Source organism: Camelus ferus, chromosome 2, assembly GCF_009834535.1.
Source record: "Camelus ferus isolate YT-003-E chromosome 2, BCGSAC_Cfer_1.0, whole genome shotgun sequence".
Taxonomy (NCBI): Eukaryota; Metazoa; Chordata; class Mammalia; order Artiodactyla; family Camelidae; genus Camelus; species Camelus ferus.
Genome location: NC_045697.1, coordinates 69162674 through 69190596, shown reverse-complemented (window position 1 = coordinate 69190596; position 27923 = coordinate 69162674). Strand labels below are relative to the sequence as shown.

At 32.0% G+C, this 27923-nt stretch overlaps 1 protein-coding gene across 7 annotated transcripts in view; it reads right to left on the bottom strand.

Annotated features, from left to right (window-relative positions):
• The window catches only part of RAP1GDS1 (Rap1 GTPase-GDP dissociation stimulator 1), a 129574-nt gene that overhangs the window by 22651 nt on the left and 79000 nt on the right, over positions 1-27923 (bottom strand). For all 7 annotated transcript variants that reach the window (XM_032460216.1, XM_032460186.1, XM_032460201.1 and 4 more), the window contains 5 exons: positions 15282-15410; positions 10279-10404; positions 2319-2462; positions 1736-1867; positions 439-573 (listed from right to left, as the gene is read on the bottom strand). In XM_032460216.1, coding sequence (XP_032316107.1) covers positions 439-573; positions 1736-1867; positions 2319-2462; positions 10279-10404; positions 15282-15410 — 666 coding nt within the window. The remainder of the gene's footprint in view (positions 1-438; positions 574-1735; positions 1868-2318; positions 2463-10278; positions 10405-15281; positions 15411-27923) is intronic.

The window sequence follows — 27923 nt, the reverse complement described above, 5'->3', positions numbered from 1 at the left end:
ACTATATCCTGTGTTATTCCCCATGATGATATGATTGAAAAGCCTTGTAATCCAAAAGGACACATTGGGGCTATTTTAAAACAGTGTACGTCTGCTGGTGGGGGGAAAAAAATCTTTAAAAGTCATTCTTTAGGGGACTGTGTTAACTGATACCATTATCCTACCTCAACTGAAGATGCTTAAAAAAGCTTAAATATACAATATGATGAAAATCTAGGCATTCACAAAAGGTAATAAAATATTTGAATGATCTGAACAAAGATTATGCCTGTATAGTCTCAGAAAATTTATTTAACAAAAGATCTCCATTATTTAACAAAAGATCTCCATCTGATTCTTCTTTTCTTGTTCAGGGCAGGTCCACAAACATAAAGTAAATAACTTCCCAGAACAACAGATTTTTTTCTTACATAGCTGCCTCCCATTCTTAACTCTTACCTGGAATGGCTAGGTTCCTGAGGGCACTTAGTGCTGCATGCTGTACAGTTACGTTTCCATCTTCTACATGTCTGTCCAGTAAATCCATAAGTTTTTCTACAATTCCATTGTCTACCATATGGATACAATTTCCATCTGAACAACAACAACAAAAAATACTTTTTTCCCTCTTTACAAATCTCTCTATATATTTTTTTAAATGGATGCCTGCCCATTAACTACATTAGGGAAATAAAATGAATTCTATCTCTTTCTCCCGTCAGATTTATAGATTTGTTTTGTTTGTTTACTGAGTAAGAAGTCTGATTATAAGATTCTTAATACAGATAACATTTTTTTAAAAATCTGAAAATTGGCCAAAAACGTCTCTAGCTGAGATCCTGATAATATATCAGAAGATAAGTAAGTAGAAACCACATGCTTAACACATCCTGCAACGGTTTCCATTTATAGTGAAGTGTGCCAGCGTTCTGCCAACGTTACAGTGACAGTACTCTACGTTTTGTTATCATGGCTGATATTTAAGTTGTTTTTTAAAGACAGAATTTTTTAAACATTTATAAAACAGAGAGATTATTATAATGAACTACTATTTACCTTACATTTAGCTTCAATAATTATCAATATTTTGCCAGTCTTTATTTCATCATTGAGGGGTTAATGATGGTCCCCAAAAGGAAGGAAGGAATAATGGAATAACATGCTTTAACAGCAGTTCATATTCAAATAAAATCAAATAAAAACCAAAAACAACCCATATTTCCTAGACACAGTGTTAAGTTTCTAGAATGAATAGCAGAAGTGTCAGACTTAAGAAATATACACAGAGGCCTGGTGACTCTGAAATATTATTTAAGTAAATATGTGGTCCTAAATCAGAGGATAACCCACACTTAAATTTTGTAGGCATAAAAGTATAAATTGAGGCACAGTAACGGTACAAAGACTACTCAGATTATTAAATCCAAAATAAAATCATCAAGCAAAAGAGCATATCCTCCCAGATCAGATGTATGTTAGAATGAGACCCAAGTTTACTAATCTCTGAAGATAGAGCACTCAGAAGGCCTGAATTCATGATCACTGTTCATGACCTTTAAACTATCAGAACTTAGTTGAACTGCATTAAGTAAGTAATTTGTGTGGAAAGTTACTAAAAGTACTCCAGATTACTGAAAAATCAAGCTAGCAGCACACGCAAATACTATGTACACTTCTGAACTGTTCCAGGTTACAGCAAAGCAAAAATTAAAAATATAGAATGTCTGATTTAATAAGGTTGAACTGATATGCTTACCATTTCTGGCAAAATTTGCAATTGCCAGTGCTCCAGCAAGCTGTAGCTGGTGGTTGTTTGATGGAATCCAAGACAGTACCTTTTGAAACACATTACCTTTTCCTCCTTCAAATAATTTCTGCATGGATTCATCTGGAGGTAAATGAAACAGATATAAGGAAAATCATTAGGGGTAACACATCCATATTCCTAACTGAAGATCCAATTGGGAAATTACATACTGTATAATCTATAATTCATAGAGGGAAAAGTAATTACTCTTTTTATAATAAACTTTTAGAAGAGACTGGACAAAAGAGTTTAGTCTAAGCCCCAAGTAGCCATCTAGCTAGCTTATAGTCCTTTGGTGCCAAAGTCCTCTTCTATATGACAACTCTTTAAATATTGGAAGATTTACTCTTTTCCAGGTTCATTATCCCTAGTTCTCTTCCTGATGTGTTTAAGACTTCAAAATCATCACATCAACGGGATTAAATGTCATAGTAAAATGAGAAAATGCCTAATACCGTATTTATAAAAGAGACAATAAATTAAAAAAAAATCTGACAACTATGTTCTTTGGTCAGCATAAATTACAACTCACCTCCAAGAAGTAATAAAACCATTAGATCTGAAGCTGTTTTGAGCTCAGCAATATCTTCTTCTTTGTCACTATCCACTTTCTGCTGAACAATCTCTAGTAGACATTCTACCAGGCCTGCTTCAACTAGCTGCAGTTTAATAGCATCTAAAGAATAAGGTGAATAAAATAAACAGAATTTGAGATGAAACAGGAGTTTTAGTATAAACAAATGATTCATAGTGAAGAATTATAAAACACCAAGAAAGTGCATGATTTAGATAACACACCTTTGAAGATTTGAGTTTCAAAAGGAAATATCTGACACTGCAGCTTAAATACACAAAGCTTTACTTCATTTTTCCATTTGAAATTATGTCACCTTTCACAATGTCTGGCAGCACCTAAACAAACTGATTCTCAGCTCTGAAGGCGAGTAACATCACTCTGATGTTTTTCTAGATAGTACCCTTATGTTTAAAAAACAATATATAAAATATCTGAAACTGTTTAAAATAAAACACACATACCTGTTACATAAAGTTAAAATATATCCAGTTAACAGAGTTTACAAAGTTATAGAAACTTGTTGAATACAAAGTTGCTGAAAAGAGCTTTGAGTAAATTTCAAAGTATATCACAAGTATGTACATTCATATTTGCATGAATGTTATTTTTTTAAGGGCAGTTAATTAATCTGTAACTTTCTGAAACTGAAAAGTCATGTCTTAAAAAAGGGCTTCAGTTTTTCATTAATTTGCAGCTTTCTTTGGTGATGGGTACATGGTGGTTCATTATACTATTATTCTTTCTACATCTGAACAGGTTTTAAAATTCCCATAATAAATGTTGAAAGAAAAAATAACTTCCAAGTTTTCTGATGGATAACTAAGGAATTTTAAAGACAGAATTTAAACCCCAATTACATTTAAAAACATTATCTTCATAGCAAACTCTACTCGTCTATCAAATCAATATTGTTTACACTTCAATATCTTAAATATTCTTTCATTATAGAACTTACTTCATTGCAGATTTTATATTCACATCTGTATCTGTCTCCCCCATTACAGCAAATATTCTACCTCATTCACTTTTGTATTTTAATCTAAATTGGCCTACTTAAATGTTTTGGGTGTATTTGATACTGCTTAAGATAAATGCTGATCAACTGACCTTAAAAAATTTCTGTGTAGCCAATGTATTTCTAATTTAAATTTTATTTTTAAGCTGGATTTTATTTTAGTCTTTGGTTTCCCTAAGCTGTATATGCACACATCTACAGCAATGACAATTTAGGCTTGTTATCTCATTCCTGAGACTTTTTCTTTTGGACAATTTTAATGTGTAAAAATTCAGCTTTTTTTTCTATCACCAGGACTACTGATCTTCTTTAGAATATTATTTCAGAATACACAGAATATTCAACCTGGAATATTTTTTTAAAAGGTACACTTGCACTCTGCCATGCTGAAAGTAGGGCGTTTCCTTGGTTACAGAATGATAGAACTAGAAATGTGTGGCGACTAGAATTGAAAGCCATGATGAAACAGCCTTAAAAATACAAAAAACCTTGAATTATACAAATCCCAATTTAAATGTTGGAATCACTCTCCATTGCATATAAGGAAAACCAAGGATGATATGCTAAGGATAGTTCAGAAACAAAGTTTTACAGGTATCATTCAATCCACTGCACAGTTATAAAACAGAAGTGAAGGTGGTGAAGGTGAAAACAGAAATAAAAAAATAAAAACCCTGTTATTATAAAATACTGCAAGGAAGGTTACAGGTCATTCTCTGGCATAAAACTGACTCAAGGTCACAATAAAAATTTCCCATTTGGCCAAATCGCCAAATGAGATGAAAAATAAATTTCTCCCTAAAGAATAAGATCCAAGGCATTTAGAAAATTTAAATGTGTCAAAATTAAAGTTTACAGATCTCTCCTCTCACACTTGGACTATAATCACACATATTTGTGGGAGGCTTAAATTGCCATATTAAAAAGGATTAGCAAGGCAGACAGCCCAGCACACATTTATCTATACCATTCTGCCAAAGGACATCTATCTTTATCACCACTGTTTGCATATATAGATATATGTGTATATGATTGTGTATGTATACGTATTTTAAAAACTTTTCTAAATGATGAAAAAAATCCCACAAAAGCAGACAAGTACATTAAGTATACATTACACTTAATCAATTATTATTAAGCAAATAACCATGTAACTGCCACTTAGATCAAGAAATTCATTGCCAACAAGGAAGCCCCTTCATACATTCATTTTTCCTATCACAAATCCCTCCCTCACCCCTTTCAAATCTCTACCCTGACTTTTATGGTAATCACATCCATACTTTCACTGTTTCATCAACCAACCATCCCTAAAAACTACAGTGTAATTTTAGCTTTTCTTGAATTTTACACAAATGGAATCTTATAATATGTATTTTTCAGTGCTGACTTTTTCCTTTTAATACGTTTCTAAGATTCATCTACACTCTTGGGTTATGGCTGTCTTCATCCCTTCTCATAACTGTATTATTTTTTCCATGATATGAATATACTATGATTTATTTATCTTACTGTAAATGGGTATGAGTTGTTTCCAATTTTTCGTTATTATAAATAATGCTGTTATGAGCGTTCTTGTAATGGCTCCTGGTGCACATGTGCTTGTTTCTGGGTACACACCTAACAGTGAAATTGTTGGATCACAGGAACAGGCTGTCTCCAGCTCAGTACTGTCCTCCAAACTGTGCCAATTTATACTCCCACCGGCAGCTAAAGAGTTTCCACTGTTCCACGCCTTCATCAACAATTGGTATTATCAATTTCTGATGAATATACAGTGGTATTTTTTTGTGGTCTTATTTTGCATTCCCTGATTTTTAATAAGCTAAGCATATTTGTATGTGCTTATTAGCCATTTGAGAAGTGCCTTCTCAAATCATTTGCACATTTTCCCACTGGGTTTTCTACATTTTTCTTAATGATTTGTGGGATTTTTAAAAACTATATTGTACACATGAGCCCTCTGATGGTCACGTGTTGTATCTTCTCACCTACCGTCATGCTTTTCACTCTTAATGGTATCCCTTGAGGAACGGACGTTTTTACTTTTAAAATAACCAAATTATCCATTTTCCCTTTATTGTTAGAGCTTTCTATGACTTAAGAAAACTTTCTGTACTCCAAGGCCATAATGATCTCATGTTTTAAGATAATCTTTCTGGTTTTAACTTTCACATTTAGGTCAATAATCTATCTGAAATGAGATTTTTAATATAGTATAAAGTGGGACTTTGTATGTGTGTCCAATAGTATTTTTTTCCATTCCCCGCACTGCTTATTAAAGACTGTTCTTTCCCTACAGTTTTGCAGTGACATCTTTTTTTTCTAATAAAATAAACATCTTTATTAATACACCTACTTGTTTCTGGGCCATCCGGTTCCACTAGCCTTATTGTCCATCTTTGAACCAATACCACAGTGTCATTTAAATACTACACTTCTATCAGAATACAATTTTATTATTGTTATGCCGTAAAACCAGTTCTGCTATCTTGTTCTCTTTCATAATATCTTCGCTATTCTTGGTCTTTTGGTGAGAACGGCAATGAGTCTACAGATGAGTATGGTGAGATATAACATCATTACAAAACTGAGATTTCCAATCTATGAAAGTGATACAGCTTTCAATTTATTTAGACCTTAATTTCCCTTGATGATTTTCTACAGTTTTCTGCCAGAGATCTTATACATGTCTTATTAGTCCATTCTTAAGTATTCCATTTTTTATACTATGGTAAACAAGTATTTTTTAAAATGTATTTTTTAACTTTTTTGATTGTATGTAAAAATACAATGCTTTGAGTTTGTAAATTTTTTATTTGTTTTGGCTAGCAACCCAACCAAGTTCTAATTTTAAAAAACTTACCTATATTCTTTTGGATTTTTAACCATAATCATATCACCTATGAATAATGTTAGTTATATTTATTTCTTTCCTATATCTCGTCTATCTTTCTTTTTTACTTTACTGCATCAGATAGTTCCTACAATACAATAAGGAATGAAAATGGGGATGACCCTTCTTATGTCCAAATCTTATAAGGAAGTGCTTTTTGTATTACTACTGAGTATGACATTTTCTACAGGCTTCTAGTTATGTATACTTTTCATTTTCTTCCAGTGCTGGTTTGCAAAGTTTTTAAATCATGATGGATGGTTAACCTTAATAAATGTTTTTTCTGAATATGACAAGATTACATGATTCCTTTTACTAAGTCTTAATGTGATAAACTATATTCATTGCATTTGGAACTGCTTTACTTTTCCAAAATAAATCCAATTTGGTATGATAGTTAATTTTTAAATATATTATTGGATTTTGTTTGCTAAAAGTTTATGGGAATTTTGGATCTATGTTCATGGTGAGACTGACCTTTAATTTTTATTCTTGTGTTGTCTTTGTTGGTATTTTATTAGCCTCATACAACAAATTGGTGAGCATATTTGCTTTTCCTATTCCCTGAAACAATTTAAGATTACTCAGCTTTTCTATTTCTTGCTTTAAAATGTATTGGCATCAATTTTTCATAATATTCTCCTAACATCTGTAAGATTTGTAGTGAGATCTCTGCTTTCATTTTTTTTCCTTTTTTTTCCCCAGTTTTATTATGTAGAATTACTACAGTTCAACTGCACATACACATTATATTGCATGTAAATACATATATTCAGTATACAGCACTTTTTTTAGTTTTCATATATGTACTAGTTATTATTTCTCAGGAGAGATCAGATATTTAGCTTTTTAAACTTACATAGTTATCAAAGGAATAAAGCCGAATGCAAAATAAGAATCAACAGAATGTGGTAATCCAATCATAAAGGACAGTCAATGTGCTTACACATATTCAAGAAATCAAAATAATTATTAGTTCATTTGTGTCATTATTTTATTGTTATTATTTTTTAGATTCTTCATATAAAAGATGTCATATGGCATTTTTCTTTCTCTTTCCAGCTCACTTCTGCTTTCTTGATTTTGGTTATTTGTGCCTTCTCTTTTTTTCCTGATTAATCTTACTAGGGATTTACTAGTTGTATGACATCTTTTCAGATTCAACATTAGCAAATATAGGCTTATACTGCACTATGTATTTTCTATTTTATTAATTTCAGTTCTTTATATTTCCTTCCTTCTACTTTCTTTGGGTTTAATTTATGTTTTTCCCCCTTCAATTCCAGCAATTAATAGAGTTCATTGATTTTAGCTTTTTTCCTTTTCTAATATATTCATTTAAAGCAAAGCAAAACAAAACAAAACAGAAACCTTCTAAATGACTTTACCTGCATCACATAAGGTTTGAGATAGTATTTTCATTTGTTTAAAAAAAACTTCTAATTTCCACCATGATTCTTCTTTGACCTCTGAGGCATCTGAAGCATATTTCTTAATACATACATACATACATACATACATGGATTTTAGTTTAGTTACTACGTAATTCATACTCTAAGACTGCAATCCTGTGAAATTTGTTGAAACTTTTCCCACAATGAGTATACATCTTCTAAATGCTTCATATTTACTTGAGAAGAAGGGGCTCTGAAGCTGGGTGCAGTGTTCTAAAATGTCCATTAAATCAATTTTCTTACACGTTGCTCACATTTTCTATATCCCTGTTTTTTTATGTTTGTTCTACAAATTACTGAAAGGTATTAAAATCACCCATGATTTTTGTGAATTTGTCTGTTTCTCCTCATAGTTCTGAATATTTTTGCTTTATATATTTTAGGATAATGAATAATTTTTTATACCTTCCAGGTGAATTGAACTTTTCATCACAATAAAGTCACCTTTTTTTTTTTATCTCTAGCAAGTCTTTTAACATTAAAGTCTACTTTATCTGACATTAAGATGACTACCTCAGCCTTTTTTAGGTTTGAATAGTATTATGTTTTTAGTCTTTTTAATCTCAACCTTTTGAATCTCCTTGTATTTAAGAAGTGTTGCTTGTTTGAAGTATAGTTGGTTTTTAAATATTCAGTGGATAATTGGTCTTTTAATTAAAGCATTTAGGCCATATACATTTATTGTACTTACTTGAAATACTGTACCATAAATCTAGTACATTTTTTCTGTCCTATTTGTACCTCTTACTCCATGTCCCCTTATCTCTCCATTATTCTATTATTTTGGATTGATGGAGCAGTAAAAAAAAATCTTCCCAGAAATCCTTCTATTATTTTGGTAGTTACACATTGGTTTTAAAAATTATTTTGGTTCACCTTAAAAATTAAAATCACTTATTAATCAGAGCCTAATAGTACTTTCTTCCAGATCATACTCTTACTTCCCTCCAGATTTATATACTCATTTTGTGGTATATTTTAAATTATATACCTATATACTTTAAACTTAACACGAATTATTTTTATTATTTTATCCATTCAATGCCCATGAGATTTACCTATATATTTACTCGTTTTTTGCTCTTTCTCCTCCCTTGCATCTATAACCTTCCCTCTGGAATCTGTTTCCTTTTTTTAAAGGGGGGCAAGGGGAGGGTATCATTTTTCTTTTATCTAACAAACATCTTTTATAATTCCTTTTACTGAGGGTATATTAGTGGTGAACTTTCTCAGTTTTTAATCTGAAAATATATTTTGCTTTCAGTCTTGAAGGGTATTTTCACTGGGTTTAGAATTTTAGGTGGTATTTATTTTCTTTCAGCACATACAAAATGTTGGCCATCTGGCTTCCACTGTTGCTGTTGAGAAATCAGCTGTCAAACTTTTGCCTCTTTTAAGGTAATCTATTTTTCTCCTGGCTCTTTTAAGATTTTTGTCATTGGTTTTTTTTTGGTTTTTTTGTTTTGTTTTTTTTTTTTGGTAATTTCAGTATGTATCTAAATGTATATTTCTTTTCATCATATTTTAAATTCATTGGGTTTCTTGAACCTTTGATAGCTTTCATAATTTCTGGTAATGCTCTGCCAAAATTTCTTCAATCATTGCTTCTGCCCTCCGACCTCCCCGTTTTCTGGGACTCCAAAAAATGTATATGAGGCCTTTTCACTTTATGCTCTGTACCCCTGATGCTCTTTTATGTATACTGGTTCTTTTTTTCTCTATATTTCTTTCTGGATTTCCTTCCAATCTATTTTCCAGCTCACTGGTTCTCAAACTCAACTATATTTTACCCATTGTTAAACTCATCCATTAGGTTCTTAACTTTTGTGGTATTTTTCAATTCAGGAATTTCTAATTGTTTCTTTTTCATATCTACTTTGTCACTTTTTATAGTTTCTTTCTAAAATTTTGAAGGTTGCTTAAAATTCTTTGAACATAATAAGCATACCTGTTTCAAATCAATGTCTAATAATTCTAGTATCTGGAGATTTGCTGATGTTGCCTGTTCTTTGTGCTGATTCTTGTTTACAATGTCTTGTCTCCTCACGTGTCTGGTCCTCTTTGATTATGTGCTAGACACTGTATTTCAAAAATTATTTATATGGGATGGTTTGTTTAAGCTGGTCTCTCTTATTCCTAGGATGTATCCCCTAAGATTTTTTTGCCCAAAGACAGGAGTAATTTACCAGTGTCCACAAGGGTTAGCAGGTCTGGTACTCCAACTTTTATCCCCTCTGCCCTGCGAGGATACATAAGTGGAGTTTAGCCTCTCAGCTGCCTTTTCCAGATTGGCATGAGAATGTGTAAGCTGCAAAACCAACTTTGCCAGGATTTAAAAATCAAAAAACTTGGGAAGTAGCTTTGGCCAACATAGATATAGTTATGAAGTAATAATGCAGCTGAAGTTAGAGATAAACAAAATAAAACTTATCACATCATTAATAAAACAAAGAAGAATTTTGATATTAAGAGATGGCAATTAAATAATATTAGAAAAAAATGGAAGGCGCCTACATTATCAAAAATCAAGAGGTATATTTATTTTCTCACCATTTTCTGCCAACGGAGCAAGAACTTCAAAAACCATTTCCCTCTTATCATGTTCTATTTGTTTCTTGAAGAGTTTTACCAGCTCTTCAGCAATGTTTGTACTGGCAAACTGCTCTTTACTTGACTCTGCAAAAAAATTGGAGGAAAATTTAGAGTAAGCAAACAAAATTAAGTCCAGAATTTGTTTTCGACTACTTTCAATACTTGGTCATTTTGTACCATTACTCATAAATACAAACACTCTTCAAATACAGGAACAATCAAATCTGTTTTTTAAAAATGCCCCTGAAGGGGAAAAATGTCTAAGGCTTTAAAGAAAATGTTCTGACCCAATTATATTTGAGGCTATAAAAATAAATGTTCAGTAGCATGACATATAGGTAACCATAGCAACAATAAAATTACTGTTATAAATTCATAGTTTCAAGGCTTTTAGTCAAAGAAGAAAAATTACTCATAACAGACTACATTTTACATGGCTGAATTACTGGTGACTTATCTTTATGCCATCAAAGTGGTATGCTTTCGCTCTGTTCCTGTTTTGCTCTATCAAAGGCCAATTTCTCATGTGTATTTGGGGTCTCATTCCCTCCTGCCTCTTTACTATCTCCAACCTCTCCTCTTCACTCTAGGGCCTCATCATTAGCATTTAAATATGCTTTAATATTTCTCACATAAAAAAGCAATATTAAAAATAAACACCTTCTCTCTACTTTTATTCAACTACCATCTAATCTGTTCACTTTCACAAACAAGTTTCTTGACAGCATTGTCTACACACACTCTCTCTAGTTTCTCAACTCACATGCATTTCTAAACCCACCTCAAATTAGTTTTGGTCACCTCTACACTCTGTACTCTCCTTTGCTTGCTCCTCTTTTCCCCCAGACCTCTATAAATTCTTGTTCCTTGAGACTTGATCCTTTGTTCTCTCACCTTTTTGGTCCCTATGCTCACACTAAACAATCTAGTTCTCTCCCACAACATCAAAACAGCACCCGTATGTTTTGGTGCTTATACAATCACATCTCTACCCTCTTCTGGACTCCACACTACTTATTTAACTGGCCATTTAACATTTCCATTGGAGTATCTGCCTAGCATCCAAACTCTATGTCTAAAATGGACTTTTGATACTACCCTGAAATCTTCTTCCTCCAGACTTCCTTAATTTGGTAAATATGTGTACCATCTATCTACCTGCCATGCAGGCAGAAACCTGGGAATGACTGCTCACTTCTTCTCACTCAACAATACATCCAATTACCAAGGTCTACCAATCTACCTCCAAAATACAACCAGAATCCATTTCATTTTCTCCAATTCTTTTCTCAACTTCTTTTGCTACATCAGATATCCTGTCAATTTACTTACAAGTTTTTCTCAAAGAATTCTGACCAAATCCAATCTAGATTGGTTGCTCTCAATGTTTGTGGGACACAATTAACAGCCTGGAATTTTTATCATTATCTTGATGAATCCTATCTTCTTCCTATGTTAGACACTCTTCCTGATTCCTACATAATCTTATTTATATAGTCTTATTTATATCCCTTGTTTTGGTGCAATACATCTATCTTCCAGTGGCTTCCAGAGGAAAGGTATGTAGGGTACCAGTTTTCTGAGACATTCATGTTTGACAGTGTCATTATTATAACCTCACACTTGATTGATAGTTTGGGTATAGAATTCTATATTGGAAATAATCTTTCCTCAAATTTTTGAAGGCAATACTCCATCTTCTACCAGTGTTGTTTTGAGACATCTGATGTCTACTGATTCCCACTCTTTTGTATTCAAGTTTTTTCCCCTCTCTCTGGAAGTCTGTAAAAGGTACTCTTTGTCCGCATTACACAAAAGTTTCGTATCGATGTGCAGTGGTCTGGGGAATTATCTTCATCCACTAGACTAAGCATTTGACAGACTCTTCCAATCTGGAGAAATGCATACTTCAGTTCTGTGATATCTGAGTTATTTGGCAATTTCCTCCTGTTTACCTCTTTCTAGAACTCTTGCTTTGATCTTCTATCTACATTTTCTCTTCTATTTCCATCTGTTTTTTGCTTTACTTCTGTAAATACTTCTTTCACTCATTTTACTGTCTTTCATTTTAGCTATTGTATTTTTAATGTTCCAGCTTCTTTGGTTTTCTAAACTAATAGGAAACTTTAGTTTTCTAAACTATTAGTCTCATGCTTACAGAATTTTTCTCATTTATCTGAGGATATTAGTTTATTTCCCCCACCCTGCATAGTTTCTGTTTCCTCCAAGTTACTTTTTCCTGTTCATTTCAGCATCTTCCATTTCAGAGGCTGTCTTCACCTCTCTAGTTGTCTGCCATTGATTAAGAATTGAGGTTTAAAAATTAATTAGGAGCTATAAGTATGAGTGGTCTTGCTGACTGCAGGAGTCCCTGAAGATGCCTCTTTTGTAGAGAAACCCCAGTTTCTTTATGTTCTGGAGGACAAATGGGGTAATTTGGCATATTTACTTTCACTTTATCTATTTTCAGAATAGTACTCTGGTACCTCTTACTTCATCTTAGTCTGATGTCCTTAGTCTACCAACCCTGTATTTTCAGTCTCTCCAGAGAATAAATACAGTCTTCTGCTTAGATGGGAAGGGGTAGTTACCATAATGTGGGATGGGAAAGAGGGTTAGAAATCCTGATGACAACAAATCCTAAACATTTTGAAGATCCCAAAGAGCAAACTGGTTAATTCTTGTCTTTCCAATTCTGGATTTAGATTTCAAAATTTTGCTAAGTGAGTTACTGCTTGTTTTTCTTCACAGGTTCTAAAATGTTTTTGTGTTACCCCCTCTACTTGTTTTTTATTTCTCCCTTTCTTTGAGGGCTTAGTACTTTAAAAAGAATCTCTTTACTGTAGTTTTAGTTGGTTCCAGAAGGGAGTGAAATTAAGTGTACATTTTCATTCTAACATCTCTACCCCCAAAATACTAGTATTTTAAGCAGGCAATTTTATTTATAAAAGATTTTGAAGCCAAACAAAAAGGGTAAAAATCCCAATCTGTTTAATCTATAATGTTAAATAAGAATGCCAAGTTTAACTAAAATTGTATTTATGCTACAATTGTGAATATAGAAAAATTATGTATGCATATATTACTAGGATTCAAAGAGAACAATAAAAGGTAGAGCTGCACATTCCTTTTCTGGCCCCAATTCTGAAACAGATTATACTTGTTAAATTATCTTATATTTTGTCTTTAAGCTATTATGTATCTTTAGTGAGCAAAACCACACAAATTTTATTAAAAATTTTTGACAAAAAGTAATAACTCTAGCATTTAGTGATATGCCATACTAAGAAGTATGTGATATGATCCTGATCTTTACCTGTGTCAATAAAATAATACTAGGTGATTTATTAACTCATGGGCAATAAAGCCCACACTGAAAAGAGAAAAAGTATTTTGGGGCATACATATTCTATTTCAGTGTTGATGTATAACCTAGCTATTATATGAGCATAACAGATTCATGACTTATACTCTAAAAATCTTAGCAATAAAGAAATATTTCTCTTTCATCCTTTTTCCCCCCTCCATATGGGATAAGGGCAGAAACAGCTGGGAAAAGAGTATCAAATTGGGCTAAACTAAACTAGGTGCATATTCAGCTTTTATTATAGCCCATGGAGACAGGGCTGAATTGTAATGAGGTGGTCTATGTAATCTCCCAAACAAATCCTGATTCCTTAATACAGTAAACTTATATTAAATGGTGTTTGTTTCTGTTACAAAGGTTATAACATTACCAGGGAGTATAACATGATTTGTTTTATTTCTACAAACTATCCTAAGCACAAACTCCTACATTCCATTTTAATAATGGAAAATAACTTGTGAAACAGTAACTGAATGTTCTTCTACTCTTGGTGTTACTTGAATGATAGAAATAATGACAGTATGAAAAAGAAGAAAAGCAGAAGAGGAGAGACGATAAGAAACATTCACAAATACCAGGAGATGACCCACTGAATAAAAATGAATTTTAAAAATTAACTTTGATAAATAATCCCTATTCCCTTTACTTCTGCTTTGACTTCAAGTTAGGTACTGAAATCAAGATTTTAACGAGTGTGTAAGGACAAGAGCTTTCAGTTGGGAAAACGAAAGTTAGAATCCTGGTGCTTCTGTTTATTTATTTATAAAATGGGGGTAATTAATAGAATTGATTTACTTGTTTGTTATAGTTATTTTAGCAATGATGAAATATCATTTGATTTGACTATCCTCATAATGAACAATTTATGAACATGGTTGCAGGGTGGATTCAGACGAGGAGTTGTAATGTTCTATCAAGAATCATGGGGAGGGAGGAGAAAAAGAAGAAAGAGCGATATACATGACATAGAGAAAAAAGAAACAGGGAAAAAGAGATGGGGGTGCTGGGGTCATCAGTCCCCTTCTCTGTTAGGACTGGGCTGCGTTACCAGCTCTGGTCTGTTTTTGTCTGCCTTCTGATTTTCAAGAATTTCTCATATTAAAAAAAAATCCTTAACAAATATATTCCTATGAAAAATTCTTCTATCATTTTTAGGGATTTTGTAAAACGAAGGGGAAGAACTGTAGTCTGCTAGATTCTTTTCAAATGAGAAGCCAATAATTTATACAGAATGTAATAAATTATGAAGTCCTTTATTTTTGCCCCAGAAATACAATATTTGATTTTAAGACCAGCCCTAACCCTCATATAAGAATACTAAAGTGGAGATCATTTAAAACATTCAATTCTATAAAATAGTACACAAGTTTAAACCTTAAATGTTAATACATAAAATAATCAGGGAAGCAAAGTAGCTCCAACTGTAAACAATACTACATTTTTTTTAAACATTGAAGCAAGTATCTACAATGCTTAAAAAAAAAATAAACTAATATAATCTAAATGGATTTCCAGGTTGTTAACATCTAAAGGAAAATTTATTATACGCACAGTAGTAAGTTAATTATATGTTTGATTCACAACAAGGACTTACCAAGTTCTGCTAAATTGCCAAATGCAACAAGACACATTTCTGTAAGAGCTGCATTTTGGCAGTGGATGCCCAGTAATTTAACTAAGGTAGGAATAACACCCATGTTGATAAGCTGAGCTTGAAGGGAATCTGTAAAAACAACAACAACAAAAGTGTTTATGTATTAAATGGACGTTAGTAAGAAGAAAATACCTCTTATTTTCCCTATTGCAAACTCAATACTATTTCAATTACAATAAAGCAAGATTAAATCCAGTCATATAATTATCTTGAAAATGTTTTAAGACATTAGTTTAGAAGAGTTGAATTTTAAACCTTTTCAATGATGAAAAAAATTTAGAAATGAAAATAATTCAAATAATATGTCAAAACATTTTTTTTAAATAAGGTCTTATAACTATATACAGTAGGCTTTAAAATGTATAAATAATTAAATGTTAGCACTGGTTTTTAAGTTTAGAGGTTAGACAAAGTAACATTTACATTACAGGAAATCACAGAGTATATGAAAAGCATAAGGAAAAAAAGCAAGTTTAATAAAGACCAAGAGAGAAGATAAGAATCTTAGAATCCCTAAAATCCAGCTGCCTCATCATAATGGAAAAGTGCGCAATACACACAAATTACTGTTTACTTGTAGCAGAGGGTTCTTCGATGGCTGCTAGGACAGAAAGTAGCTTTAACAAGGAAAAAAATGGGTTATTTACAATATTTTTCTTTGCAAAGTTCTATTTAAAATGACACTCATCTTAGTAAAGAAAGGAAAATTTGACTTCAGAGGTGAAGCAAACGAGGTCAACATGGCTTTGTTATCATCGCCTGCCTTCATATTCTAAGAAACTAATTGGTTTTAAACTACTCAGTATGCTTTGGCCTCCAAAATGGCTCTTCATGAACGATAACTGAATACCCATAGCAGAGTTGAAGGTAAGCAAACCTAAACTAAAACCAAAAGTATTGCCTCTCAGAAAAAGCTAAGAAGACAGAAATACATGTCTATGCAAAACACTATCACTATTAATAACTGAGTCATCCAAAGATGTAGGAATGCTTTCAAAACTTTTCTTTTAAAATTTATGCAGTTTTCAAGCTAATAATTTTCTCCAAGTTCTTTTAAGTTACTTATTGGGAATCTAAAGATAAAAATCTGTTTCTTATAAAACACATTTTCCTCATGGCATGCTTCCCTTGACAGAGCTGCCTACTAATCTCTTTACCACTCTTCATAGTTCTTAACCTATAGATAAGGAGGTGGCTGGATGATTATCAGAAAGAACATAAAGGCAAGGTTAAGCTGTCTCACATGCCAACTGATTACTTGCCTGGTGGTCCTTGTTAATTTTTCCTGCTTTTAGAGTGAAGTATAAAAAGATAGACAACAGAGGCTTATTGGCCCTGAAAACTGATAATTACAGATATTATCTGGTTCAGTTGTGGGGGCCCATCTATACTAGAAAGGGGTCTATTACCAAAACAAGAATAGAAAACAGGTTGGAGAAAAAGTAAAGTTTACATTTAGAGTTCAAATAGTCTAAAACAATTTCAAATTTTGCAATGGAATTATGAAGTCTGTCCTAAAAAGTGAGAGAAATCAAAGAATATAATATATTCAACTAAATGATTTGTTTTTATGCTTTTGATGTTAAACATCTTTTTCAAACTATACCCTTCAGTCATTAATGAATGATTTGCTATACTTAGAGGCAAATTACTCGTTAGACCTATAGCATTATACCTGTTATAGTATTATACCTATGTGTTATATTGGCAGAATATTTGTATTATGGTTATAGTATTTTTAATGATCATGCACCAAGAAGCTTTCCAAGTGAAAAATTATTTTGATTACTTACCAGTAGAGTTCCTTATTATTGAATCACCTCTGCAGATCCTTGTTCTTTAGTAGTATTTTTAACTTTCATTTTTTAAATTTATTCATTTTGACTACCTCTTCAAATGCTGCAGAGCTGTTGAATCATTAAATTTCAGGTACGTAAGCGTGAGCACTAGCGCATGCATTGAGTGTGAGTCAAACTCCACTATATGTCTGCATATATGTAAGCATCACACACCCCCTCAGTACTGTTGGTGCAAACAATAAAAACCCAACAGTCCAGGGACATCAGAGGAATAACAACTTTTCTGAAGGAGATAACTCAACAGGAGAATGCCACGTAGAAGGTGACGTTCTTCATGTTCTCTTAACTTGGCATCTCTACTACTTTCTTGGACCACTTTTACAATATTATGAATTTTGGTTCCAGGGAAAAGAGGGACAAAAAAGTTAAGAAATATTGCAGAGTTTCATAAAATCTTTGGCTTACAAATTGAAGCAGCAATATTTGAAATTGTGGTAGATCAGGAGAAAAAGTAGCATAGCTCCATGGAATATGGTGTGAATTGTCCTAATTCATGAAAATCACATTGCTTCATGAAAATGTGTTATCAAGCTACCCAGGAGCCAAATTATTTGTATACTCACATACAACACACATACCACACACAAGTAAAGAGAAAAATATATAGTTATCCAATGGACAGAAATCATTTTGGACCACATGGGTGCTTTCTTTTATATCCATTTCTATGAGGCTAACTAAAACAAAAATTATACTCTGATAACTCTAAAATCTGCTCATACCAACTGCAAAGCAAGTCATTCTCCTTTGATAATGAAGGCCCAGAAGAGGGAAAAAACCTGAACAGGTTGATACAAGTTTTCATTTCAAGATAAACAGGCATCCTAGAACGTGGTTCCCAAAGTGCAGTCAGAGGATCACTAGGTCAAAACTACTTTCATAAAAATACCACGATTCGATTTGTATTGACACTTGCACTGATGGTACAAAAAACATCAGTGGGTAAAACTGCTGGAGCTTTAGCATTAAACCAGTCAGTGGCACCCAACTTTATTAGTTGTTTATATTCCTCACCATCACACACCCACAGTACAATAAATGCTATTCTCCTCAGCAATTTTTTTTAACTTTGAGAAGTTATTTTTCATAAAAATATGTTATTTATGGGTTTTTATTATTTTAAAATGCAAGACTAAATAATTTTTAAAATTGTCTCCATTTTAATTTCTAATACAGTAAATACTGATAGATATAATCTATATATATAAACAAATGTTCTTTGAGATCTTCAGTAATTTTTAAGCATCTAAAAGAGCAAAAGTTTAAGAACCACTGCCAATGGATTACCTAACTTTTATAGGAATTGGAAAAAAACAAAACAAAACATAGAAAAGAGATTCTGAAAATCAATGATATGCTTGGCAGATGTGATAACAGAAAAAACTAAAATCAAAAAGCATGGTAGGAATCCTAGATTTTGGTTCTCAGATATTTCAAGCAAATTTAAGCACCTAAACATTTCATTTTGCTTATTTGAGTAAAAATTCTACTTAAGCTTAGGAGAATATTCCATGATTAAATCTGTTGCTTATTTCGTTACAACTTAGTATGTTATCAACAAATAGTTTTTTCAGGGGTTAAGTAGGGGTCTTGTTTGTGTGGAATAAATTAGCATTAATTCTTATTGCTGGAAGCAAATGATTAAGTTTAATCACTTTTTCTTAATGCCCAAAGAAAACTGAATGGACTTCAAAGGGTAGTAGCTGACACTCATGCTATTATGAATGTTATCAGGAACATGACTTTAAAATCAAAGACTAACTGGAAGAAATTCTTAGAATCAGGAAGAGTTCACATTCTCTAGATACATTTGAGAGAGTAAGTGACATAATGCAAGACTGAGACTTTTGCATCCTTCAGCAAGTACCAGCAACTCCAAGGGAATGTTTATCAGAGCTCAACAAACACAATCCACAAAAAATGCAACCCAGGCCCATACAGAGCAAACACTTATGTGAGAAAGACAGTCTTGAGACAGCACAATGTCATAAACATCTGAAGACTTTGAAAAACTGCTCCTGATGCACATCACAGACAAATACTGACCAAAATACAGAATTACAAAATTACATATCAAGATGACACAGGCCCTGCATGATCTATGGGGAGGAAGAGGAAGAAAGGCACTGAGGGGGTGCAATACAGATGCATATACAAAGAGATATAAGGCAATCAACGCATGCGCTGGTGTGAACACTTACCTACCTACATTTGAATTTCAATGGTTCCAAGTTCTTCAGGTCCCACTCATGGAAACTCCAAAGAATGGAGATCTGGAGAGAAGATCTCAAGTTGAAGAACCTTTTTCCCCCTGAGTTTCAAGTTTAATGTTTAAAACATTGGTACAGATAGATCACAGGTCCAGAAAAATATGCCAAGAATTCCAGTAACTCAATTGAAGTTATGTTGATCAACTACTAAAAAGAATAGGTTTCTTAAGATTATAACATGTTTATCTTATTCCTAAGAAAAGGCCCTCATACACAATGCTATAAGATTATTAAGCTTATTGGTAAATAGGACTTAATGATGAAACTGTGTCAAAACAATTCACAACACAGTCTCTACAGCAGTAATGTATATACGGTGTGTATATTATTCATACTATAAAGAGCACAATATTTCTACTAACAGACTTGCATAAAAACCCCATCTACAGTCAAATAAACTATGTACAGTTGAAACAATAAAAACAAGCAGATATAAATCTTGATGAGAAGTTTTAATACAAACTGTATAAGGATCATCTGGGCATAATGAAGACTGAAGAAAATTACCCTTGTCTAATAGAACATCTATATTTCAAAAAACTATATAAAAATTAAAAATTAGAAAGGATGTAACAGTGAAGTAGAACTTGCAAGTTGAAGCAAGTTACAACTCTATTATAATGTTGAATAGCAAACTGACTTAAATACAGCAACCAAGAGGATGGTTTGTGTTTAAAAACTCTATACATTCACACTGCAGATACAAGACTTCCTTTTCAGTTACTTAGTACCTTTTTGTTGACTCATCAGGAAAGTGAAGAATTTTTATTCTAAATCTAGTGCTGAACATAAGAAACTAAAAATATTTACAGTTGTTTAAAATGAATTTACTTTGAAAGCCCTCTTTACACAAAATGTGCATTAGATGTTTTGCACCCAGATTACCCCTATAATTGACACCCCAGGTTATACATTTCAGTGACAAATAGCAATTTCAAAGGAAAATAAAGAGAATCAAGATTCATTAGTATCGAAAATATTGGAGGTCTAAAAACAATACTTTTTTTTTCTTTCTAAAAGTTAACAAAAAATGGAAAAGAGAGTTCAAAAGCTTTTCTGGGTTCTGAAAATAAGAGAGTCTCTGCAGAGCAAAATTTCCCTTCTGTAAAAGTTCTAGAGTTAAATGACAAAATTACACGAGTGAGTATAATGTAAAAACAGCAACAACCAAAACCCCCTAAAGCAAGTCACAAGAGAAAACTCTTATTATTCATAAGAAGCTTATCCATTTACTATTCTCAATCCAATGACATCCAGAATGATTATGTCCTAATCTAGTAGATAACTTTTTCCCTAGACTCGCTCCAGGTTAAATTATTTATTATAGATCAACTCTTGTTATAATAAATACTGCTACAAAGATTTCACAGATACATCAACTCTGATTAAAGAAAACTCTAGGCTTTCATCGCAGAAAGAAACTGGTCTCTTACAGGTTAAAATTGGTTTTTTGTGGCCTTTTGTTTTTTGTGTTTTTTTAGAAGAGAACTACTGCCAGCTGTTGCTTAAGTAGCTCTTGTTGGGAGAAATAAACCCAGTCATGTGCCATTGCTGAGAGAAAGGCCACATCTACATATACATCTAAGTATAAATTTAAGGCCTGTATTTTTGTATAGTAAATTAAGCTAAATACCAGGTTAATTTACATGATAACATGTCTATCTTACAAACATGTGTTTAAAAACATAAAAATTTTTTGCTTTGCAAAAGGATTTACTGGCTTTAACAACAACCAAAAAACCCCACAAAACCAAAAACAAGCATTACTAGTTACCTGGGAACATTTCTATGATCAAGTTTTTATACTTTATAATTACATGGAAGTTATTTGCAACACACAGACTGTGTTAACAGGAAATATCTACATAACCCAAAGATTTCTGATTTCTAGCCAGTAACAATTCTTAAAACATTATTTAATTAAATTTTTTTTCAGTAAATAAAATATAGGCAGTTTGTTAACAGAATTTTACTGGAAGTTAGAAAACTGGGTTACTAATTTTTATACAAGTTGATTACACATCATAGTTTTCTGCCCTGAATTTCTCTCTGAATGAGTATTTTAAGTGGCCTAAATTAAAGATACATTGATATTTGTCCAAAATCCATTATTTATCTATGGCTTTGGCCTTAGCTCTTAAAGGCCAAACAACACCTGACTGCTCACTTCAATGTCATTTCTGGTACCTACAAACTTGTGCATAGGCAATAATCAGGTGTTTGATACCATCATATTTCAACTGTTATAGTAACATCAATAATAAAAACAAGGTCTGGTCTTTCAGTTTTACTGTCACTATATAAATACTCATTTTCAAATATAGGTAAGCATTCCACGTACAAAGTCTCCTGATGTGTTTCATATGTTGAAATTATATCAGCTGAAATATAAATGAATATTTATATTGCAATATTAAAATGTGGCAATAACTAATGATGAAAGCTATACAAATGTAAAAATTAAATCAAGGCAGAATAATAGAGATTAGATTATCTATTCTCTTTAGAATTTACAATAAAAAATAAAATAAATGTTAGAAGCTGTTGTTGATTTTTAGTTATTTCATTCCATTCAGGCCATGACTGGTTCAACAAAAAGTCCAATTTAAGAATTCTTTACATCTTGTGAGGATGAGTTAAAATCAGAAAGCCAACTCTGCCACCTCAAATTTTCACTATAAGGAAAATCTCAAAAATAATATTCAATAACATCTATGATAGTTACCGTCAATCCAGACATAAAGCAAATAAAGAAAAACATGTTAGAGAATGAGGAACCCCAAACATACTTTGTTACTCCACTGCCTGCAGTTAAAATTTGTTATCTATTTAGTATCACAATGCTAAATGCACTATTATGAAAGCAATCTAAAAGCTGAAAATGCTGCAAAAAGTATTATTTTTGTATTATAATGCCAAACTTTAAATCATTGACAAAAAACTGTAAGAACAATTCCATTTTTTGTGTGTGATAAAATTTCTGATTCTTGGATTCAGAAGTTCAGTCCATAATGGCCAAAGCTGAATATCAATGCCAATACTGGACCATATGGAATTAAACCAAAATGTGCATTTGGTAAACCTCTACTAAAAACCAAGTTCTTAGCCTGTCCATTAAATAACAGCATTATTATAGTAATTGTTTAGAAGGATTATGATGAAAAGCTAACCTCAATAATTGGTCAAATTTAATAGGCAGAATTAGCAGGAGGCACAAGAATAATTAACTGCTCTGTTCATCAGTAAAACAATTTGTTTAAAATGACATTTGTAGCAGAACTTCATGAATGCAACCTGCTTCAGATTGATTACAAAGCTCTGCTGGACAAGCAGTAAAAATTTAGAAATTTTTTACAAAGAGAACAACAGTTAATAAATAAAGAATTCCAATGTTATTTTTTTTAAAGCCTAAAAGCTTTTCAGTGGCACAATAAATCTTCAACACACTTTGTTCGACATACTATAGAGTACTTTAATTTGACAAACCAGGCTTCAAAAGATACAATCGTAAAAGTACATCTTCTATGCTTTTATAAACAGAAAAAGTGAACAGAAAATACAATGAAAATACTATATAGGAAAATTAATATTATCACTGAAAAAAGACAATAAATTGCAAAGATAAAATTTTACATTTTTAATTTTGTTTTGTTTTCTCCCCTTAAAGTTAGGGGAAAAGCTTTTAGTATTTAGGAAATATATGGAATTATTAATTAGCTTATACTCAGAGTAAGTAAACTTTGGAAACAGTTCTTCACTCATGCAAACCAAATCATTTTCTACACATTCCACATCTAGGAAGTATTCTTCCTTACCTATAATAAAGTAATGCCAACACATAAACAAGTAGCTCAGGCCAAAGTGCTTTTTTAGTTTTTAATCAGGATTATTCCTTATTAATTTCTACTATTCCTATTTTAAGTATAAAGAAAATTCAAGTAAGCCAAGTTATCAGGCTGAGTTAGCTGGGAAAATGAACAGTATTATGAGAATTGTGAAACTGTTGCCATGGTTGAAATGAAAGTAGCAGCTAAAATGAATTGCATACTAAGTGACCTTTAAATTAGAGAAAATATTTTACAGGCTTTTTTTAAACAACTGAATTTAAGTACTTGGCTTAATACTTAAATTCAATTGTTATGCTCCAATAACATGCTCTGTGTGTTGCACTTCCTAAGTAGCATGGATGGCCTTCCTTCAACCATAGTTTAGTTAGCGTAGGCCCATGAGGCCACATAGTAAGAATTATCATGAGAGTATCCCAGAGAGATTTCAGGAACCACAAAAAAAGAGAAATTAGTCTTTCAATAACAAGGCGGTATTAAAATATCACAGAAGAATCAGCTCTATTTATAAAAATCATATATACATATACAAATATATGTATATATTATATAGGTCACATGAAGAAACCAGCCATAGACTGTGTATATTACATTAGTCATTTTAGAAGGAAATGAATTTTTCCTTTCCTGATGGCATTTCTGTTTCCTTCACTTTTTCCTCTCATGGCATAGCTTATGTAAAACAAGTAATTTTAGCCTGCTTTAATGCTTATCATCATTCATTAATAATTTTCTTTAGAATTGTAATAGATTTTCCCCTGTATTTTCTGCCTCTAGCACAGGTATATTAAGAAAGAATTAAACTCTCAATTACAGAGTTTTCCAGGAGATACATACTGATTAATCATGGTTACTTATAATATAGTAAAAACGGTGACCATCAATAGATTCCTCAACAAGGTATTAAATTATTCCAGTGCTTTACTTTAGATTACTGGTTTGTTTCTATTCAAACTGCAATCAACTTACAAGTATACATACACAGATTTATCAAGTCTGTAGATTACCTATGGTAAATTTTTAACCACAGATTTGGTACTATTACTATCATTGTGTTTTCAATACCACTTTCTCCTACCGCCATGTATGTGAACAGCAAATATAAACTAATACAGAGGGCAAGAGTTTATAATGCTTCTAACTTGTTTAATGAAGAAAATGCATTCCAGGAACATATTTTTCTTCCAAGTATAGATTTTGTTAATAAAACATTTTTAGACAATACTAAGCATCCAGAAAAGTCAATTAATATTTTCCAAACTCCTATTATATGCTAAAATGGTGTTATATTTGAAAACAGTTGAATATCTGAACAAAATTTTCAGTCTTCACTGCAATGTTTTGGCACTAGGTAACCAAAGCTAAGAAAAAGAATACCCAAGAAACTAATGAGATAAAAATATCTACAGTAATGTTTGAGTTCCTTGTTTACAGAATAACTAAAACTTTAAAGTAGTAACTACATAAAAAAAATATAGGAACTTCACATTTCCTCAAACTGAATGTCAAACTGTCAACACACTTTTCTCTAACCACAACTGTCAAATACTTGGACTATTTTGGAGGGCCACAGAACTGAAGAGTTCTCTTTTTCCATGGGAAAAACAGGTATGATTTTCCCCAAAAGGATAAATATGAAATGACCTTTACTAAACAAAAAGTTTTATCTTATTCTATTTAAACATGATTTTATTTAGCAATATAATTGATACAACTTTTCTAGTTAAGCAATTATAACTTTTTCTATTCAAATATTCCACTCTTACTTGTCTGAGTATAAAAAGTTTTAATTGCTTTACCAATGGGGAAACAAAAGAATATACCCAGCTCATAGCTTAAAAATTCTGAGCTGGTTTTAAAATTTCAAAACTCATGAACCTTGAGTTATATATAGTTTTATCAAAGGATAGAAATATGCCTTTACTGAGTGTTTTCATTATATACTTGTCTTGCTTCTGTTTAGGAAACCAGATTTCTTATTTAATGGATTCAAAATTGGATATGCTCAGAGTTGTCCATTATATGGACAGGAATCAAGGTATCCAAAGTCTCAGTCTGGTGTGAATCCACTTTTAGGACTAATAAACAATGTGCAAAAGTTCTTACTAGAGAAACCATGTTGGTGAGTCTTGGTGACTATTTTCAGTACTTTCTTATCTTTATATTTAAAAAATTTTTATCTATGAAGCTATAAAGTAATCCCTTAACTATGAATGAGGCTTAAGCTATTGGGCCCAAGGGGAGAGTTAATTTCTTGGCTAGAGTAACAGGGAGGTAGTTATCACTCAACTGCTCTACTCAGAAACTAGCAGAGACCTGTATATTGAAATTCAATAGTAAATACACATGAAAAGGAATTTTCATTTATCAGTGCTAACAAAAAGTGCCTCCTGAGTTTCAAAAGCTCTGCTGTTTTCTTGTCTTCAGTGACTCATCTGGGTGGATAGGATCAATACCAAATATCTGAAGTTAGCCAAGGAGATCTAAAATTAAGTTGGAAAGTCTGTAAACACTTATTTTAAAGAAAAGAGTAAGTAAATAACCGACACAACAACAAAGATACTTAATAATTATGCAAAACAAAAGAGGATACAATCTAAGTTAAAGAGCATCATTGACAAAAAGAACCACTTCACAAACTATGATCCCCATGATAGACAAACATAAACGGAAGCAAAGGAAAGAAGATAGTTACAAGTTTGGCATTTCTTCCTTAAAATACTAAACATAACTTCACTTCTATTTTATCTAAAAAGTTTTGAAAGCTGTATTAAATTGCAGCTTTTAGAATAATGGAACAAAATGACCACTGCTCCAGTAATGTTCTGAGAAAAGTTAATATAGCTTTCTAAAGTATCTAAGTTATTTCTTGTGAATACTTGCACACCAGGGGAAAAACCTAATCTTACAAAAGAAATGTATTATGCATTTAGACTGTGCACTCTGCACATTGTTAACATTACCTTCTCAGAACACTTCCCTACACAGTGTGATATCCTATTATAGAGAGTCAATCACAAACTCTTTTGGATTAGAATTAGTAATGGTTTTGAAGATCATTTTGCCATTTGATATGTTTTCGTACAGATTTTTGAACAACAGCTTCCTCAAAGGATAAAGAAATGGTATAGATGCATAACGAGACTAATTCTTTTATATCCAAAGCTGCTATAATAACTGCATGACTAGTTTCTTTCATTTATCATTCTAAACCTTCTTCCCACTCAACTCTTGTCCCACTTTCTCAGGTGTCCAAGCCAAAATGTAGTTGAAGGGAAAGGAAGTGACATGAACAACTGGCCAATGATTTCTGAATGCAATTCAAATACCCATATATCATGTTCAAGTTTCAATTATTTAGGAACTAGCTATTCATTTTGTAGGTTACCCAGATATTGTGTTTCTGTTCCTCCTATTTATATTTAGGACACCTTCTCTTCAAAAATGATTCCACCAGAGGGCAAGAAAAATAGAGGTAACTGATCCTATAAAAACTACCAGTTGTTATTTGCTCAAGTTTAACAGGTAAGCCATTTGATAAATAAGAATACTTTTTTTTATTATTATAACTGATAATTTTAATTCAGAGGTTTAAAACTGGTATTTTTTGGAAAGGATGTGACCTGAGTACACATTCTGTCTAGCTTTTACAGTGCTAAAAAAGCAAATGTAATCAAACATTTAAAAAACAGATGTCACATGAAAAGCTAGATTTCTAGCTTCCTCCTATCCCCAAAGTTAAAGATCTGGCAGTATTTGGTCAAATTGCCACACAGAAACAACTGGCTAGAGGAGAGTAGCAGCTCTCCCCTTTCAATGGGGCAGGGCTAAAGTCCCTACCATCTGCTGTTACAGTAACTAACACCAAGGCCAAATGCCAGTAGCCATTTGTCACCAATTTTTATTTACTTATTTTTAACTATTGAGAATAATTTCTTTGGACCCATGAAAAAATAAAAATATACCTAAAGGGCCATGCGTTTCTAGAATACATGGAACAATACTATTACATGTTCAGTATACAAATAAAGTTATCTCTGTCAAAGATTACAACTTAAAATGCCATTATGAAACAAACCACAGAAAGACCTCATTAATGTTACATTCTAGGAACCTACCAGAATTTGAGTGTTTGAATCATTCAGTAATTCATGTAAGATGATAAATGGATGAATTTTTTGTGACATTTAAAAGTACAGTGAAGTCTTCAGATCACTGTTTTTATGTTCATTTAATTAACAACCATATAGACTATCTGAAATTGACATGTCATTTGTTGCTGGGCTCTAAGAATGTTTTACAGAAAAAAGAAACTTCTGTTACATGTATTTATTAAAATTCTAAAATCAGGTATCTACAATTGCTTTGAACTTTACTTTTCTAAGGCCAGATTTCATTAAAATTTTTTTATTGTTACAAGTAAATCTAGTATCTAAATAAAATAATTTTAATAATATAGACAGTATTTATGTTTTAAAGCTGCTCCTGGTATTAATAGAAAGTAATAAACATAAGATATTTTAACACTGTTTATTTTAAAAATATTCGTAGCAAGAAATCTTAAACCATACCATTATGCTGTTTCTTGTTTTTGGTATTAACATGGAC